This window comes from Macrobrachium rosenbergii, chromosome 49, assembly GCF_040412425.1.
Source record: "Macrobrachium rosenbergii isolate ZJJX-2024 chromosome 49, ASM4041242v1, whole genome shotgun sequence".
NCBI classification, from domain to species: domain Eukaryota; kingdom Metazoa; phylum Arthropoda; class Malacostraca; order Decapoda; family Palaemonidae; genus Macrobrachium; species Macrobrachium rosenbergii.
In genome coordinates, this window is record NC_089789.1 from 8,284,115 (window position 1) to 8,302,094 (window position 17,980).

Below are 17,980 nucleotides of genomic sequence, written 5' to 3' on the forward strand. Positions count from 1 at the left end.
TATCTTCGTTTAGGTATTTTCTAATAAATGCAATGTTTCTAATATGATAGTTACAGGTCTTTGTAATATGCAAAATATGGTTCTTCATCGACAAATGATTATCAAAAGATACCCCTAAGTTCCTCACTGCTGCTACAATATTTTTGTTGACGAAACAATAGTTATTCTTTTGAAGTGTTCAAATTTTCGTAGTGCACTGTCAGATCCAAAGAGCATACACTCAGTTTTGTCTTCATTAAGTTTCAATTTCTTCGTCGACATCCATTTTTTATATCTTTCATTATTGCATCAATTTTACTAATGGCGTCTTCTACCGTTTCGACAGGAAAATAGAACTGAGTGTCATCACTATACAGTTTATACTTAATCTTGTGCTTATTTAGAATTCTAATAGTTCAGTTGTGTAAATGCCAAATAGCAGTGAACTCAGAACGCTGCCTTGGGGCACCCCTTTTGTTAGGTCTTTCTTTTCTGAGTTCACATTTGATATAACCACTGTAACATTCCTGTTTTCTAAGTAGCTTTTGTACCATTTGTATACATCGTCTTCAATGCCGACTGCTCTCAGGTCTTCAAGCAGCAGGTTGTGGTCAACTGTGTCAAATGCTGCACTTAGGTCAAGCATAATCAGGATGCCACATTTTCCTTTTGCTATAATTTTTACCATATCATTTATAATTGCGCACAATGTAGTCTCTGTTGAGTGGCTTTTTCTGTACGCTGACTGATTATCAGGTATAATGTTGAGTTGTTTCAAGTGTTTCCAGGTTTGTTTGTGAACCTCCGTTTCTATAAGTTTTGATAAGTACGATAGGCTCGATATTGGTTTATAAAAGCTTAGATTTTCTTTATTGCCTATAGGCTGGCTTTATACAAGCAAGCTTTTCACTATTTGGGAAGGATGCCTGTGCGGGACTCATTTTGACAATATCAAAACATAGCTCCCGCAACTGATCAAATTTTTTGCCTCTTTTAAATCACTTATGGGAAACGGGTCATTTTCACAGAGGGTGTTTTTTTACTTTTCTCATCGTTTTTTCAAAGTCATTCATGCTCAGTTCTTTAAACTTACTGAATCTACTATTTCTCATTATGGTCACCGGGAGATCAGGAGGGACCTCCTTATCTAAACTATGACAGATTCTTTCAATTTTTTCCTCAAAGTAGTTCACAAAGTTATCGGCCAGATTTTTGTAGTCACTAGTTACATCAGGTAGAACTTTTTCTTCCTTGAGTCCCGATATTCCGGCTAAATTGCCATGGATTTTGGGGGGATTTTTCTCTACACTAAACATTTTATTGTAATATATTTTCTTGGTTTTCCTAATCAAGTCGTTGTACTGATTTCTGGCTGTTTTATAGTGACCAATTTTCACTACTTGATTCTTTCGATCTTTTCCATAGATCGTCCATTTTTCTTTTCTTTATCCTAGCTTCGCGTAATTCACTGTTAAACCATTTGGCATTTTCTTTAACTATTATTTGCCTTGTTACTTCTGGAAATTTATCGTTGTAGCTTGGCGCCAATATGCTTTTGCTGTAGAATGTAAAACAGCTTACACATACTTGGTGGCCTGTCAAGGTATTCCTCAAATGACACCTGCACTCCTGGCTTGTTTCTCTTATTTTCTTTATGCTTTCAACAATAAATTCATCAGCTTTATAGTTGGTTTTGTTTCTGCAAGTGATAGTTTTTTCAGTGCATAGCCTTTCCAGATATTTATACTAAATGTAACCAGTTTATGTATTGGAGATATTACACATTCAGGCTCAACTTGTATGCCACTCACAATCTCGTAGTTTTTGTTTTGTATCACTAGGTCAATGGTATGGTTCAACAGTGACGTCGGTTTTTTCACATTTACGAGGTCGTAGCTTTCAAGTAACTATAAATTCTTTGACATATTAAGTTTTGTCATCGTTATCATCCAGATGTAGGTTGAAGTCACCACAAATCGGTATGTTTTTATCAGCTAACAAGTCGAGGGAGTCACTGAATTCATCTAGGAACGATCTCTTACTTGTGCTTGGTGGTTTATGAAACTGTTATGATTTGTATATGTTTGTTTATGTGTAATTTTGGTGCTGATATATTCAAATACAATGAACACATTTTGGTTCATTATAGATACTTTGTATACTTTTTTGACAAAGATTCCCACTCCACCACCGTTTTTTTTTTCTCTCTCTCGGTACATGGTAAAAGCTGTGAAACCCTGGCGTCATTTCGTTTAATTTAGAATAATCACTTACATTACTGTTAGGCAAGTCTCCGTTAGCATACACATATCTAGATTGTGATCATTTATAATATTTCTAATAGTGTTAGTTTTATTTACTACGGACTGTATGTTTAATTAAATTGCATAGAAGATTATTAGTCAAAGCCATGATCCGTATTATTTTTCGCCTTTGACACATTTCCTTATATACTGTGTCATATGTTTGTTTAGTATCATGTTTTATGTTTAGTATCACTATGGCCTTTCTTTACACAATTTTTACACTTGAAGATGCTGGTGGCACATTCATTTGAGTTGCGATTTTCACCACATCTAGGGCAAACTTGTTTATTTCTCCAGTTTGTTGCTCTATGACCAAATTCCTGACATTTATGGCATTGATAGAACACGTAACAGTCGTATACTTTGTAACGGCTATACAGTGTACACAATTTGTCACCTCTATCATAGATCGCCTTTCGTATTTGTGGTGTGCTTTTGATGATATAGTGTCTATATTTGTCATCTTTGGCTTTCATTTCCTTTATAATTTTCAGGTCGTCATTTTCAGAAATAAGATTACCTATCCATGGATTTTTCCTTACAATGTTATCGAAAATGTCATCTTCGTCCTTCGGGACATAAACTATTTTTGTTTTAAGTTCACCTTTCTCATTTACTGACAAATTGCTAATTTCTTGAATCTCCTTTTTTCCTTTTTTCTAAATTTTTCCTGTCTGAAAATCTTACAAATAAGTGTCCATCTCTTGTTTTGACCTGTTCAACTGGCGCCGTTATTTTACTCATAATTTGTCTCTTTTCATTTGCTGCTGTGCTCTCTTCGTTTGTACATTTGATCAGAAGCACTTTTTTTGTCTTTAGTGATTCAGCATAAGTTTTGTCCATGTTTGTCATGGTCTTTACATCTTTATCAACATTGTCAATTTTGTTTTGAATGTCATCTATGTTGGTTATTACATAACTAGTTTTCTGAGCAGAATCCTGAATCAACTTTGTTAATATCTCTGTGTTTTCTTTTACTTCTTCAAGTTCATCTTCAATGAGTTTTTTTTGTGTTCTTTGTTCAGGCCTCTTGCAGTTATTACAGATGTACAATATGTTGTCACTCCGAAGTATGGATGTGTATCTGACCTCAATACCTGAACATTCGTAGTGGAACCATGTATCACACGTTTCACAGCAAGTTCCTTCATCGTCAACTTCATCAGCGCAATGTCGACAAGTTGCTGACTCTCTCGATTTGGGTTGACTCATCCTTCTCCAGTATTTTATTTAGTGTTCCATCTTTATGTGTTGCTTCGATAGTTATGAGATAATGTCCGTGTGATAGTTTGATCTTTCTTCTACTTGATTTAGTTTCTACAGTCTCTGTTTTCTCTTTTCCCTTCCTCTTCGTATTCACTTTCAACATCGCGCAAATTACACAGAGCAATTACCAGACACTTCCTACTAGCACGAAAGCTAAACGAGGCTTTATTATCAATGCTAACAAACGTGCAATGTCGTGAAAAACTGTTGTGTAATAAAAACCCACAATTATACAAAATAAGCTGTATTATTGATAAAAGATTGAAAAGATTTTCAAACATCTGAACGGTGTTCTCAGTGTTTAGTTAAAAGAGGGTAGCCTATAACATTAACACTGAGGAGGAACACCGTTCAGGTGTTTGAAAGTCATTGTTTTGGTCTTTTTATAAACAGTGCACCTTATTTATATTATCTGTGGAATTTGATTATACATTACTGTCATAATTATATGCTCACATGAACTCATTCCTAATCGTGTTTTAGGTGAGCCTAGACCTCTCATTTTGTTTTATACCTTAGTGAGTAAACACCTTTCATTCTCTTGAGAACCTTAGTGAGTCTAGACATTGCCTTCTCTTGTATACCTTAGTGGGGCTAGACCTTTCATTCTCTTGTATAACTTAGTGGGCCTAGACCTTTCACTCTCTTGTATACCATAATGGGGGTAAACCTTTCATTCTCTTGTATACCTTAATGGTGCTAGACCTTTCATTCTCTTGTATACGTTAGTGAGTCTAGACATTGCATTCTCTTGTATACCTTAGTGGGCCTAAAACTTTCATTCTCTTCTATAACTTAGTGGGCCTAGACCTTTCATTCTCTTTTATACCTTAGTCAGCCTAGGTCCTTCATTCTGTTGTAGACCTTAGTGAGAATAGACCTATCATTATCTTGTATACCTTAAGTGAGCCTAGACCTTTCATTCTCTTGTATACCTTAGAGGGCTTAGAACTTTCATTCTTTTCTATACCTTACTGTGAGACTTGACCTTTCATTCTCTTGTATACCTTAGTGGCCCTAGAACTTTCATTCTCTTGTATTCCTTAGTGGTCTAGACCTTTCATTCTCTTGTATACCTTAGCAGACCTAGAACTTTCATTCTCTTCTATTCATTAGTGAGACTAAACCTTTCATTCTCTTGTATACCTTAATGGGCCTAGAAATTTCATTCTCTTGCAAACCTTAGTGGGCCTAGAACTTTTATTCTCTCGTATAACTTAGTGATTCTAGACCTTCCATTCTCTTGTATACTTTATTGGGCCTAGAACTTTCATTCTCTTCTATACCTAAATGAGTCTAGGCCGTTCATTCTCTTCTATACCTTAGTGGGCCCAAAACTTTCATTCTCTTGTATACCTTAGTGGGCCTAGACCTTTCATTCTCATGTACACCTTAGTGGGCCTAGACTTTTCATTCTCTTGCATACCTTAGTATGCCTATACCTTTCATTATCTTGTATACCTTAGTGTGAGATTAGACCTTTCATTCTCTTGTATACCTCAGTGGGCCTAGACCTTTCCTTCTCTTGTATACCTTAGTGGGCCTAGACCTTTCAGTCTCTTGTATACCTTAGTGAGCCTAGACCTTTCACTCTCTTGTTTACCTTTGAGTGAGTCTAAGCCTTTCATTCTCTTGTGTACCTTAGTGGGCCTAGAACTTTTATTTTCTTGTATACCTTAGAGTGAGTTTAGACCTTTCATTCTCTTTTATACCTTGGTGGGCCTAGAATATTCATTATCTTGCATACATTAATGAGTCTAGACCTTTCATTCTCTTGTATGCCTTAGTAGGCCTACACCTTTCATTATCTTGTATACATTAGTGTGAGACTAGACCTTTCATTCTCTTGTATACCTTAGTGGGCCTAGACCTTTCAGTCTCTTGTATACCTTAGTGGGCCTAGACCTTTCATTCTCTTCTTTACCTTAGTGGGCCTAGACCTTTCAGTCTCTTGTATACCTTAGTGGGCCTAGACCTTTCATCCTCTAGTATACCTTAGTGGGCCTAGACCTTTCATTCTCTTGTATACCTTAGTGGGCCTAGACCTTTCAGTCTCTTGTATACCTTAGTGGGCCTAGACCTTTCATCCTCTAGTATACCTTAGTGGGCCTAGACCTTTCATCCTCTAGTATACCTTAGTGGGCCTAGACCTTTCATCCTCTAGTATACCTTAGTGGGCCTAGACCTTTCAGCCTCTTGTTTACCTTAGTGAGCCCGGACCTTTCATTCTCTTGTATACCTTGGTGGGCCTAGACCTTTCATTCTCTTGTATAGTTAGTGGGCATAGAACATCATTCTCTTGTATACCTTAGTGGGCCTATAACTTTAATTCTCCTGTATACCTTAGTAGGCCCAGACCTTTCATTCTCTTGTATACCTTAGTGGGCCTAGAACATTCATTCTCTTGTATACCTTTGAGTAAGTCTAGGCCTTTCATTCTCTTGTATACCTTAGTGGGCCTAGAACATTCATTCTCTTGTATATGTAGAGTGAGTCTACACCTTTCATTCTCTTGTATACCTTAGTGTGCCTAAAACTTTCATTTTTTGTATACCTTAGAGTGAGTTTAGAACTTTCATTCTCTTGTATACCTTAGTGGGCCTAGAACTTTCATTCTCTTGTATACCTTGTTGGGCACGGAACTTTCATTCTCTTGTATATCTTAGTGGGCTTAGATCCTTCATTCTCTTGTATATCCTGGTGGGCCTAAACCTTTCATTCTCTTGTATACCTTAGTGGGCCTAGACTTTTCATTCTCTTGTATACCTTTGTGAATCTAGACATTTCATTCTTTCATATACCTTAGTGGGCCTAGACCTTTCATTCTCTTGTATACCTTGATGGGCCTAGACCTTTCATACCCTTTTATACCTTGGTGGTACTATACCTTTCATTCTCTTGCATACCTTAGTGTGAGACCCTTTTATACCTTGGTGGTACTATACCTTCGCCAGGATCCGCGCCATTAATTAAGATTCTCTTGCATACCTTAGTAGGCCTTTTACACCTTTCATTATCTTGTATACCTTAGTGTGAGACTAGACTCTTTCATTGTAATTCTCTTGCATACCTTGGTGGGACCTCAGGTCACTTTCAGTCTCTTTGGCGTCAGTGCTTTAGTGTGAGACTAGACCTTTCAGTCTCTTGTACACCTTAGTGAGCCCAGACCTTTCATTCTCTTGTACACCTTAGGGGGCCTAGAACATTTATTCTCTTATATACCTTTGATTGAGTCTAAGCCTTTCATTCTCTTGTGCACTTTAGCAGGCCTAGAAAGTCATTTTCTTGTATACGTAGAATGAGTCTACACCATTCATTCTCTTGTATACACCAGCTTACACGACGGTCACAATCGCCTAGAAACCCATCATTTTCTTGTATACCTTAGAGTGAGTTTAGACCTTTCATTCTCTTGTATACCTTGGTGGGCTTAGAACAATCATTCTCTTGCATACATTAGTGAGTCTAGACCTTTCATTGTACTGTATACCTTAGTAGGCCTATACCTTTCATTATCTCGTAGGATATACCTTAGTGGGAGACTAGACCTTTCATTCTCTTGTATACCTTAGTGGGCCTAGACCTTTCAGTCTCTTGTATACCTTAGTTGGCCTAGACCTTTCATCCTCTTGTATACCTTAGTGGGCTTAGACCTTTCAGTCTCTTGTATACCTTAGTGAGCCTAGACCTTTCATTCTCTTGTATACCTTGGTGGGCCTAGACTTTTCATTCTCTTGTATAGTTAGTGGGCATAGAACATTCATTCTCTTGTATACCTTAGAGTGTTTACACCTTTCATTCTCGTGTATACCTTAGTGGGCTTAGAACTTTAATTCCCCTGTATACCTTAGTAGGTCTAGACCTTTCATTCTCCTGTATACCTTAGTGGGCCTAGAACATTCATTCTCTTGTATACGTAGAATGAGTCTACACCTTTCATTCTCTTGTATACCTTAGTGGGCCTAGAACTTTCATTTTCTTGTATACCTTAGAGAGAGTTTAGACCTTTCATTTTCTTGTATACCTTAGTGGCCCTAGAACTTTCATTCTCTTGCATACCTTAGTGGGAGGTCAACCGAAGTCCCTGTCTTGGGACCCAGGACATTCATTCTCACCAAGGCAACCTATACCTTCATTCTCTTGTATACTTTAGTTGGACTAGAACTTTCATTCTCTTGTATATCTTAGTGAGTCTAGACCTTTCATTCTCTTGTATACCTTAGTGGGCCTAGAACTTTCATTCTCTTGTATACCTTAATGGGCCTATAACATTCATTCTCTTGTAAACCTAAGAGTGAGTCTACTCCTTTCATTCTCTTGTATTCCTTAATGATCCTAGAACTTTTATTCTCTTGTATACCTTAGTGAGTGTAGACCTTTCATTTTCTTGTATACATTGGTGGTTCTAGAACTTTCATTCTTATGTATACCTTAGTGGGCCTGGATCTTTCATTCTCTTGTATACCTTAGTGGCCCTAGACCTTTCATTCTCTTGTATGACTTAGTGGGCCTAGAACATTAATTTTTTTGTATGCCTTAGAGTGAGTCTACACCTTTCATTCTCTTGTACACCTTAGTGGGCATCGACCTTTCATTCTCTTGTATTCATTAGTGAGCCTAGAACATTCATTTTATTGTATACCTTAGAGTGAGTCTAAATGTTTCATTATCTTGTATACCTTAGTGGGCCTAGACCTTTCATTCTCTTGTATACCTTAGTGTGCCTAGACCTTTCATTCTCTTGTGCACCTTAGTGAGTCTAGACCTTTCATTCTCTTGTGTGCCTTAGTGGGACTAGAACTTTCATTCTCTTGTATACTTTAGTGAGCCTAGTCCTATCATTCGCTTGTATACCTTGTCTACACCTATCATTCCCTTGTAAACCTCAGTGGGACTAGAACTTTCATTCTCTTGTATACTTTAGTGAGCCTAGTCCTATCATTTATTCTTGTATACCTTAGTTGAGTCTTAGACATTTCATTCTCATTTTTGTATACCTGATTGGGGCAAGGACCTTCATTGTCTTCTATACCCTTGTATTTAGCGTGAGTTTAGACCTTCTTTCATTCATTCGCAGTGTATAAATTAGTGGGCTTAGAAATTTCATTCTCTTGTATACCTTAGTGGGCCTAGACCTTTCATTCTCTTGTATACTGTAGTGGGCCTACACCTTTCATTATCTTGTATACCTTAATGGGCCTACACCTTTCATTCTCTTATATACCTTAGTGGGTCAAGACCTTTTATTCTCTTGTATACTTTAATGGTTCTCGACCTTTCATTCTCTTGTATACCTTAGAGAGAGTGTACACCTTTCATTCTCTTGTATAATTTAGAGGACCTAGAACTTTCACTCTTGTATACCTTAGATTGAGTCTACACTCTTCATTCTCTTGTATACCTTAGTGGGCCTAGAAATTTTATTCTCTTGTATACCTTAGCATGAGTCTACATCCATCATCCTCTTGTGAACCTCAGTCTCTTGTATACCTTGGTTGGACTTGACCTTTCATTCTCTTGTATACTTTAGTGAGCCTAGACATTTCATTCTCTTTAGTGTATATTCCTTGTAGTGTGCCTAGAACTTTCATTCTCTTGTATACCTTAATGGGCCTTAATATTCATTCTCTTGTAAACCTAAGAGTGAGTCTACCAGTTTTATACTCTTGTATACCTTAGTGATCCTAGAACTTTCATTTTTTTGTATACCTTAGTGAGTCTAGACCTTTCATTCTCTTGTATACATTAGTGGTTCTAGAACTTTCATTCCTATGTATACCTTAGTGGGCCTGGACCTTTCATTCTCTTTTATACCTTAGTGGGCCTAGACCATTTCATACTCTTATTTTTTGTATGGCTTAGTGGAGTCTAGAATATTCATTTTATTGTATGCCTTAGAGTGAGTCTATACCTTTTTATTCTCTTGTCTAAATGTTTCATTATCTTGTAACTTAATGGGCCTAGAACATTAATTTTCTTGTATGCCTTAGAGTGAGTCTACACCTTTCATTCTCTTGTATACCTTAGTGGGCCTAGAACATTCTCTTATTTTCTTGTATGCCTTAGAGTGAGTCTACACACTTTTAAATCTCTTGTGTTTTCTTAGTGGGCCTAGAACTTTCATTCTCTTGTATACCTTTGTGAGTCTAGACCTTGCATTATCTTGTATACCAAGTCACATCAGTCTAGACCTTTTTTAGATAATGTGGGATTTCTCTTGGATACTTTAGTGGGATCCTGAAACTTTCATTCTCTTGTATACTGTCAGTGAGCCTTTAGACCGAATAATCATACTCTTGTATACCTTAGTGGTCCCTTGAATATTCATTCTATATTCTATACCTTAGTGGTTCTAGACATTTTTCATTAATTTTCTTTTGTATACCTTATCTGTTGGGCTAGAACTTTCATTCTCCCTTGCATGTATACTGTAGTTAATTGAGAATATTTCATTCATTTTCCAGTGTATAAATTAGTGAAGACCTAGAATTTTCATTCTTTTTGTCGATAAAATACTTAATGGGCTTCAGAACCTTTAATTCTTACTTGTGCCATACTGTAGTGGGCCTTAGAATCCTTTCATTCTCTTGTTCAAATACCTTAATGGGCCTACACCTTTCATTTTTCTGTTAACCTGTGTAGGTGGCCTAAGAACTTTCAAGTCTACAAATGTTTATCTTAGTGGTCCTCGACCATTTCATTCTCTCATATACCTCACATCAAAAAATATCTTGACCTCTAGAGAGTCTTCCTTTGCAACACAAAAACTGCTGATTATTTCATCCTCTTGTATACTTTAGTGGACCAAGAACTTTTTTTCTGACTCTTTTTTCAATACCTTAGATGAATCTAAACCTATCATTCTCTTTGTAAACCTTTTTCAGCTGGGCCAGAACTTTCATCCTCTTGTATACCTTGGTTGGACTTGACTGAAGCAAGCTTTTATGCGGTCTTGTATGCCTTAGTGGGCCTAAAACCTTTGAAAATTCTCTTATAATTTAGTGGGCATTGAACTTTCATTCTCTGACATATAACTTAGTGACTCTAGACCTTTCATTGTCTTGTATAAATAATGGCCCTCAGTGGAGTTTGTTGGTTCAATGATTGTTCACTATCAGACTTTCCTTCTCTTGAATATCTTATTGGGCATTGAACGTTCATTCAAATACACTGTGTTATCATTAAACCCCAAAGTGAGAAACAAAAGGCTAGAATGATTTCATTCTCTTGTATAACCTTAAGTGAGTCTAGATGTTTCATTCCCCAGAGTTGTATACCTTAGTGAGTCTAGACCTTTCATTCAGTTTTATACCTATTTACTGAATTGTATGGTCTGAGAGAGAGAGAGAGAGAGAGAGAGAGAGAGAGAGAGAGAGAGAGAGAGAGAGTTAGTGTAATGGTTGATAGACCCCATTCATTCATTCTCCAACGTTGTTTATATATTAATGGGCATTGAACTTTCATTCTCTTGTATACCTTAGTGGGCAAAGATATGAAATTGTATTCTCTTGTATCAAAAGATAGTGGACCTGGAACCTTCATTCTCTTGTATACCTTAGTGAATCTGACCTTTCATTTTCTTATATACCTTTGTGTAGTGAGCCTTTAGAACTTTCATTTTCTTGTATACCTCAGTGAGACTAGAACTTTCATTTTCAAACTTGTATTAAACCGATTGCAGATGATAGCAACAACGGGCAGCCTAGAACAAAATTCAATAACATTTTCTTGTACAAGTGCTACATTAAAATGCAACTAGTGGGCCTAGAACAGAACTTTCATTTTTTATATACTTTATTAATTGAGTCTTAGACCTCAAATGGCTCATTCTCTTGTATACATTAGTGTCAGTTCTAGAACTTTCATTCATAAAATGTATACCCATTTTCGTATTTTCTGGTGGGCCTGGACCTTTTCATTCTCTCTTATACCTTAGTGGGCCTAGACCTTTCATACTCTTGTATGGCTTAGTGGGTCTAGAATATTCATTTTATTGTATGCCTTAGAGTGAGTCTACACCTTTCATTCTCTTGCATAACTTAATGGGCCTAGAACATTAATTTTCTTGTATGCCTTAGAGTGAGTCTACACCTTTCATTCTCTTGTATACCTTAGTGGGCCTAGAACATTCATTTTCTTGTATGCCTTAGAGTGAGTCTACACCTTTTATTCTCTTGTATACCTTAGTGGGCCTAGAACTTTCATTCTCTTGTATACCTTAGTGAGTCTAGACCTTGCATTATCTTGTATACCTCAGTCAGTCTAGACCTTTCATTCTCTTGGATACTTTAGTGGGCCTGAAACTTTCATTCTCTTGTATACTTCAGTGAGCCTAGACCGATAATTCTCTTGTATACCTTAGTGGCCCTTGAATATTCATTCTATATTCTATACCTTAGTGGTTCTAGACATTTCATTCTCTTGTATACCTTACTGGGGCTAGAACTTTCATTCTCTTGTATACCCTAGTTAGCCAGCCCTTTCATTCATTTGCAGTGTATAAATTAGTGGACCTAGACCTTTCATTCTCTTGTATACCTTAGTGGGCTAGACCTTTCATTCTCTTGTGTACTGTAGTGGGCCTAGACCTTTCATTCTCTTGTATACCTTAATGGGCCTACACCTTTCATTTTTGTGTTAACCTTAGGTGGCCTAGAACTTTCAGTCTCTTGTTTATCTTAGTGGTCCTCGACCTTTCATTCTCTTATATACCTTAGAGAGAATCTACGCTTTTCATCCTCTTGTATACTTTAGTGGACCTAGAACTTTTACTCTTTTCTATACCTTAGAGTGAGTCTACACCTATCATTCTCTTGTAAACCTCAGTGGGCCTAGAACTTTCATCCTCTTGTATACCTTGGTTGGACTTGACCTTTTATTCTCTTGTATGCCTTAGTGGGCCTACACCTTTCATTCTCTTGTATACATTAGTGGGCATTGAACTTTCATTCTCTGGTATAACTTAGTGACTCTAGACCTTTCATTGTCTTGTATACCTCAGTGGGCCTAAGCCTTTCCTTCTCTTGAATATCTTATTGGGCATTGAACGTTCATTCGCTTGTGTACCTTAGTGAGCCTAGAGATTTCATTCTCTTGTATACCTTAGTGAGTCTAGATGTTTCATTCCCTTGTATACCTTAGTGAGTCTAGACCTTTCATTCTGTTTTATACCTTAGTGGGCCTTGACCCTTCATTCTCTTGTATACCTTAGTGGGCATTGAACTTTCATTCTCTTGTATACCTTAGTGGGCATTGAACTTTCATTCTCTTGTATACCTTAGTGGACCTAGAACCTTCATTCTCTTGTATACCTTAGTGAATCTGACCTTTCATTTTCTTATATACCTTAGTGGGCCTAGAACTTTCATTTTCTTGTATACCTCAGTGAGACTAGAACTTTCATTTTCTTGTATACCTTAGTGGGCCTAGAACTTTCATTTTCTTGTACAACTTAGTGGGCCTAGAACTTTCATTTTCTTGTATACCTTAGTGAGACTAGAGCATTCATTTTCTTGTATACCTTATTGGGCCTAGAACTTTCATTTTCTTGTATACCTTAGTGAGACTAGAACTTTCATTTTATTGTATACCTTAATGGGCCCAGACGTATATTCTGTAGTAGTACCTTGCTTGCCTTTTTTAATAGTCTTTCTTTTTTCAGGCTACAAAGTGTCGATGAAATCCGTAAAAAAGAACCCGATGTTCTATACATGAAACTATGAGTAAAATCAAGAAATGCCACTAGTAAGAAATCAAAAAGTTTCTAACCTTTCTCGGCCTATGGTGACGTAGCCTTGCTGCTTGTCCGGGTCCCTTTGTAACTTGTCCTTATCCTCCTGAGGGAGGTTGAAGAACTTTGCTCCTGCGTTTACGAGTTTATCTACCTGCAACGTCAATCTTCATGAAGTTCCAAGGGATTTTAGAGATGGGGAACGCAGAGTAAAGAGATAAATACTGAGGTTGAGTTCTGTTGACCAAGTTGACATTCAGGCATTTTCCTTGTTAATGTATCTAATTACGTACTGATTATATTGTATTTTACTTTTTTACTTATTAATACTTGCTATTTGGTACTTCACTACATCCACACACACTTTATATATATATATATATATATATATATATATATATATATATATATATATATATATATATATATATATATATATATATACTGTATTTCAATACACTCCTGAACACCTGAATTAGCCCTGGTCACCTACCAGCCCGAACTACATCCCCATAGCTTCTACCCACTAAGTGGGTAATAAACTGTCAGCGTTACCAACGCTTACAGGAAAATCTAGTCAAATGAGTTACCTGCAGTACCGTTGGCAACACTGCTGCAAGTCCCGGCCAAGTGAGGCCGAGATCCCCAACTGCTTTTTGTTCGCCATGCTGTGTGGGTGTGTCCCACATCTGGCGAACTTTTGGTCATTTAGCCCGACCCCCATTCAAGAATTTGAACATCAGTTAGGTTCAGATCACGTTTTGGACGTTTTCAACGCATTTTCTCCTGGATGGATACTTTATTGATTGGATTTGGAACTTCTCTCCCGATTTTGACTTTGGACTCGTTTGGATAAGTCAAACAAGAAGACGTCGCCGTCTGCTAGCGCCGATGCTTCCACTTTGTTTACATCTTCGACGACAGAGCCTTCTTCTGCTGGAGATGCTGACGCTCATCGGCCCTACACGTTCTGCAAGCGTAGGATGAGTACCCTCAAACACGATCGACATTCTGTTTGTGTTTTTATGTAGGAAGACACAGTGTAATATCAGTCAGATAGGCGGCGAGTCTTGGTCGGTAGATCAGATGGAAGAAATATTCAAAAAGTTAGAGGACAAGTTACTAGCTGAGTATGTCTAGTCTATTTTTCTAGCTTTATGACTAAATTAACGGAAACTAGAGATAAGGATAGTAGTAATAGTGTTGTAGATACTAATCGTTCTTTTTCAGCCCCCCTGCCTGTTCCAGAACCAGCCCTAAATGGTGCCGGGGGTCATGGAGAACCGCAAACCTCGAAGGTAGGATCTGCCGGCCCCCCAGGCACGGAGCAGGCAGTGTTTGCAGCAGATTTCCCCCTTCCCTCTAAAAGCGTAAGTTCTAAGGTGGATTTAGAATTAGGAATTACTCAGAAGGGTAGGAATTCTAATTAGGAAGTATTCAGGAAAAGTAGTTGAGTGTGGTCTTCTTTGGGTTTAGGTCTCTCATTTAGATCAGTCGTCGGTTTTACTTCCTGCTTCGCGCTCTGTGCAACAAAGGTTTCCAGATCTGTGGAGGGTCGTTCAGATTTGGTTTCTGATGTATCTGGTTCTGAATTTTTGTTTTTCCTTGAATAATCCTCCTTCGAAGGTTCCTTTTCCTTTGGGGGTTTAAAATTTAGTTTGTCTTGCGATGGTGGTAATTCTGGCGATCGAGTTTTTCCAATATTCATGATCATGTAAGAGGTGCAAAAGAAACGAACAGGTAAAAGTTACAGCTACTTTATTACAGATCCAGGCAGTTTATATAGCGGCCGACTGGCGCCGAACTGCGGAAGACAATGACATTGAGCGTGACCTGAGGTCAAAACAATTAACAATAACATGCGGTGAACAAGTACAATTTACAATACAAAAACATATAGAACTTCAATATGGATACAGTCTTGATGCCTGCGAATAAAGAAACATACGATACATAATTTATGACAGTTGTACAAATACGTATAAAGTTGAAATGGTAGAAAATGCGTGACCTGGCACGTTTAGGCGTGACTAATTGAGTGTGAAGAAAATGGGAAGTCACCAAAGAAAACTTGCTCAGCGGAGACTTAATTAATGACGCTTTCGAAGCACTCCGCTGACGTCAATGTGGTGACTTTACAAATACTCCCCCCCTAAGACGTGGGACACGTCTGATTAATCTGTATATCTGCTGGGACGCTGAAGGGTGCCGCGGCTTCTTAAAGACAATGGAGGGGTCTCCCGCGCGTGAGGCTGCTGGTGCGGGCGGGCCCTTCCTGGGACGGCCACGCGCCCGCCGCTTGCGGGGGCGTGGGCGTGGCGAAGTATGGCTGGGCGGGGAGGGTGCTGCGGCGGCGTCAGTGCTCTTCGTCAGGAAGGCGGGCTTTAAGCGGTCTATTGAAACCCAGTCGTCTTTCCCAGGGAGTGCCAGCAGGAACGCCTTGCTGTTCCGCTCCAGCACGCGGAAGGGGCCCCTGTAGGGCCTGGTCAGTGGTGGGCGGACGGCGTCGACTCTGACGAAGACGTGGGTGGCGGATGACAACTCTGGTGGTGTGAAGATGGTTGATCTGCCAGTGTACGTGCGCTTGCAAGGGGCGAACTTGCCGGCCACGTCATGGAGCCTCTGCAGTGATGGGGTGTGGCGATCTTCTGTCACAAGCTCGCCTGGGACCACAAGGGGTTCCCCGTAGGTTTGTTCGGCTGCAGACGGGGTGCCATCGGCTCTGGGGGCCGTTCTCAAACCGAGGAGGACCCACGGCAGCTGATGTTTCCAGTCCTCGGCGGTGCAGCGGGCCATGAGGGATGCCTTCAGGGACCTGTGGAACCGTTCGACCAGGTCGTTGGCCGCTGGGTTGTACGCCGTGGTGGTGTGATGCGTGGTCCCCAGCAGCTGATCCGGGACGCCGAAGCGGCTAACCCAACTGGAAAGCAGGGCCTCGGCGCACGCGCTGGCGGTGGCTTCTTGCATGGGTGTGGCTTCGGGCCACCTTGTCGAACGGTCTACCACCGTCAGGAGGTATCTGGATCCACCTGATGGGGGAAGGGGCCTGACGACGTCAACATGAATGTGGCCGAAGCGGCGCTCTGGCTGCGGGAACTCGTCTACCCCCGACTGCGTGTGATGACCCACCTTGCTGGTCTGGCACTGCAGGCACTGTTTCGCCCAGGACGTGGCGTCCTTTTGCACCCCGTGCCAGACGAACTTTTTTGAGAGCAGTTTGGCCGTAGTTCTGCCAGAGGGATGTGAAAGGCCGTGAATTATGTGGAATATCTGGCGGCGACGTGAGGCTGGAACCAAAGGGCGGGGCTGACCCGTACTGATGTCGCAGAGGAGACTTGGGCCTCCGGGGGCGAGGGTCACATCCCGCCACTTAAGGGACGTGATGGCGGTGCGGTATGCTGGGGTTTCTGGGTCAGCGGCCTGTTCTCTGGCGAGGTATTGGTAATTTACACCGAGCTGCACTGCGTTGAACTCGACTCTGGAGAGGGCGTCTGCTACAGGATTTTTTCTGCCGGGGAGGTACCTGACGGAGCAGGTGAATTCAGCTATGGCTGAGAGGTGGCGCTTGCTTCGTGAAGGCGTGAACCAGTGGCTGGTGGTCCGTGAAGATTGTGAAGGGCGTCCCCTCCAGGAGGAACTTGAAGTGCCGGACTGCACGGTACATCGTGCAGAGTTCCCTGTCGAAGGTGCTGTAGCGGGTCTCTGCGGGATTGAATTTCTTGCTGAAGAAGGCGATGGGCTGGGGGGCGCCGTTGATGACCTGCTCCAGGACAGCACCGCAGGCGACGTTACTGGCATCCGTCGTTAGCTGGAGAGGGGCCTTGGGATCCTGGTGTGCCAAGGCAGTTGCCTCGGCGAGGGCGGCCTTTGTCAGGGAGAAGGCCTGCTGCTGGCTGTGTCCCCAAGACAGGGACTCTGGTTGGCCTTTGAGGACTTCCGTCAGGGGGGCCGTGGTGTGTGCAATCCCGGGGATGAACCGCCTGTAGAAGTTCACCATCCCGAGGAACTCCTGGACGGCTTTGACGGAGGTGGGGGCCAGGAACCTGGTTACGGCTGCTACTTTTGATGTGAGTGGGCGGACGCCTGCCGGGGATACCTCGTGACCCAGGAACTCTGCTTTCTGGACGCCGAAGGTGCATTTGTCAAAACGGACAACGAGGCCGTTCTCTTGGAGGCGCCGCAGGACTGCCCTGATGTGCCTTTGGTGTTCACTGTGAGACCTGGAAAATATGAGGATGTCATCAACGTAGCAGATGCAGAATTTTAGGTCCCCGAGGATGCTGTCCATGAGCCGCTGGAAGGTCGCCCCGGCGTTCCTCAGTCCGAAGGTGGAGAAGGCGAACACATAGGACCCGAACGGCGTGATGATGGCGGTCTTTGGTATGTCCTCTGGTACGACAGGTACCTGAAAATATGATTTAAGAAGGTCCAATTTAGTGAATACCTTGGCCCCGTGAAAGGAGGCCGTGAGGTCCTGCATGTTGGGCAGGGGGTAGTGGTTGGGCTCCGTTGCAATGTTGAGCCGTCTGTAGTCGCCGCAAGGTCTCTAGGAGCCGTCCGGTTTCTGCACCATGTGGAGGGGGGGAGGCCCACGGGCTGGAGGCCTTCCTGCAGATTCCCATTCGCTCCATCTCCGCGAATGCTTTTTTCGCCTCCTGAAGGCGCTGTGGGGGAAGCCTTCGGAACTTCGCATGTGTCG

The 17,980-nt window shown here is 40.8% G+C and overlaps 1 protein-coding gene across 1 annotated transcript in view; it reads right to left on the reverse strand.

The window, feature by feature from the left end:
• The window catches only part of LOC136832059 (uncharacterized), a 45,254-nt gene that overhangs the window by 9,125 nt on the left and 18,149 nt on the right, over nucleotides 1–17,980 (reverse strand). The window contains exon 4 of the mRNA XM_067092606.1: nucleotides 13,320–13,435. Coding sequence (XP_066948707.1) covers nucleotides 13,320–13,435 — 116 coding nt within the window. The remainder of the gene's footprint in view (nucleotides 1–13,319; nucleotides 13,436–17,980) is intronic.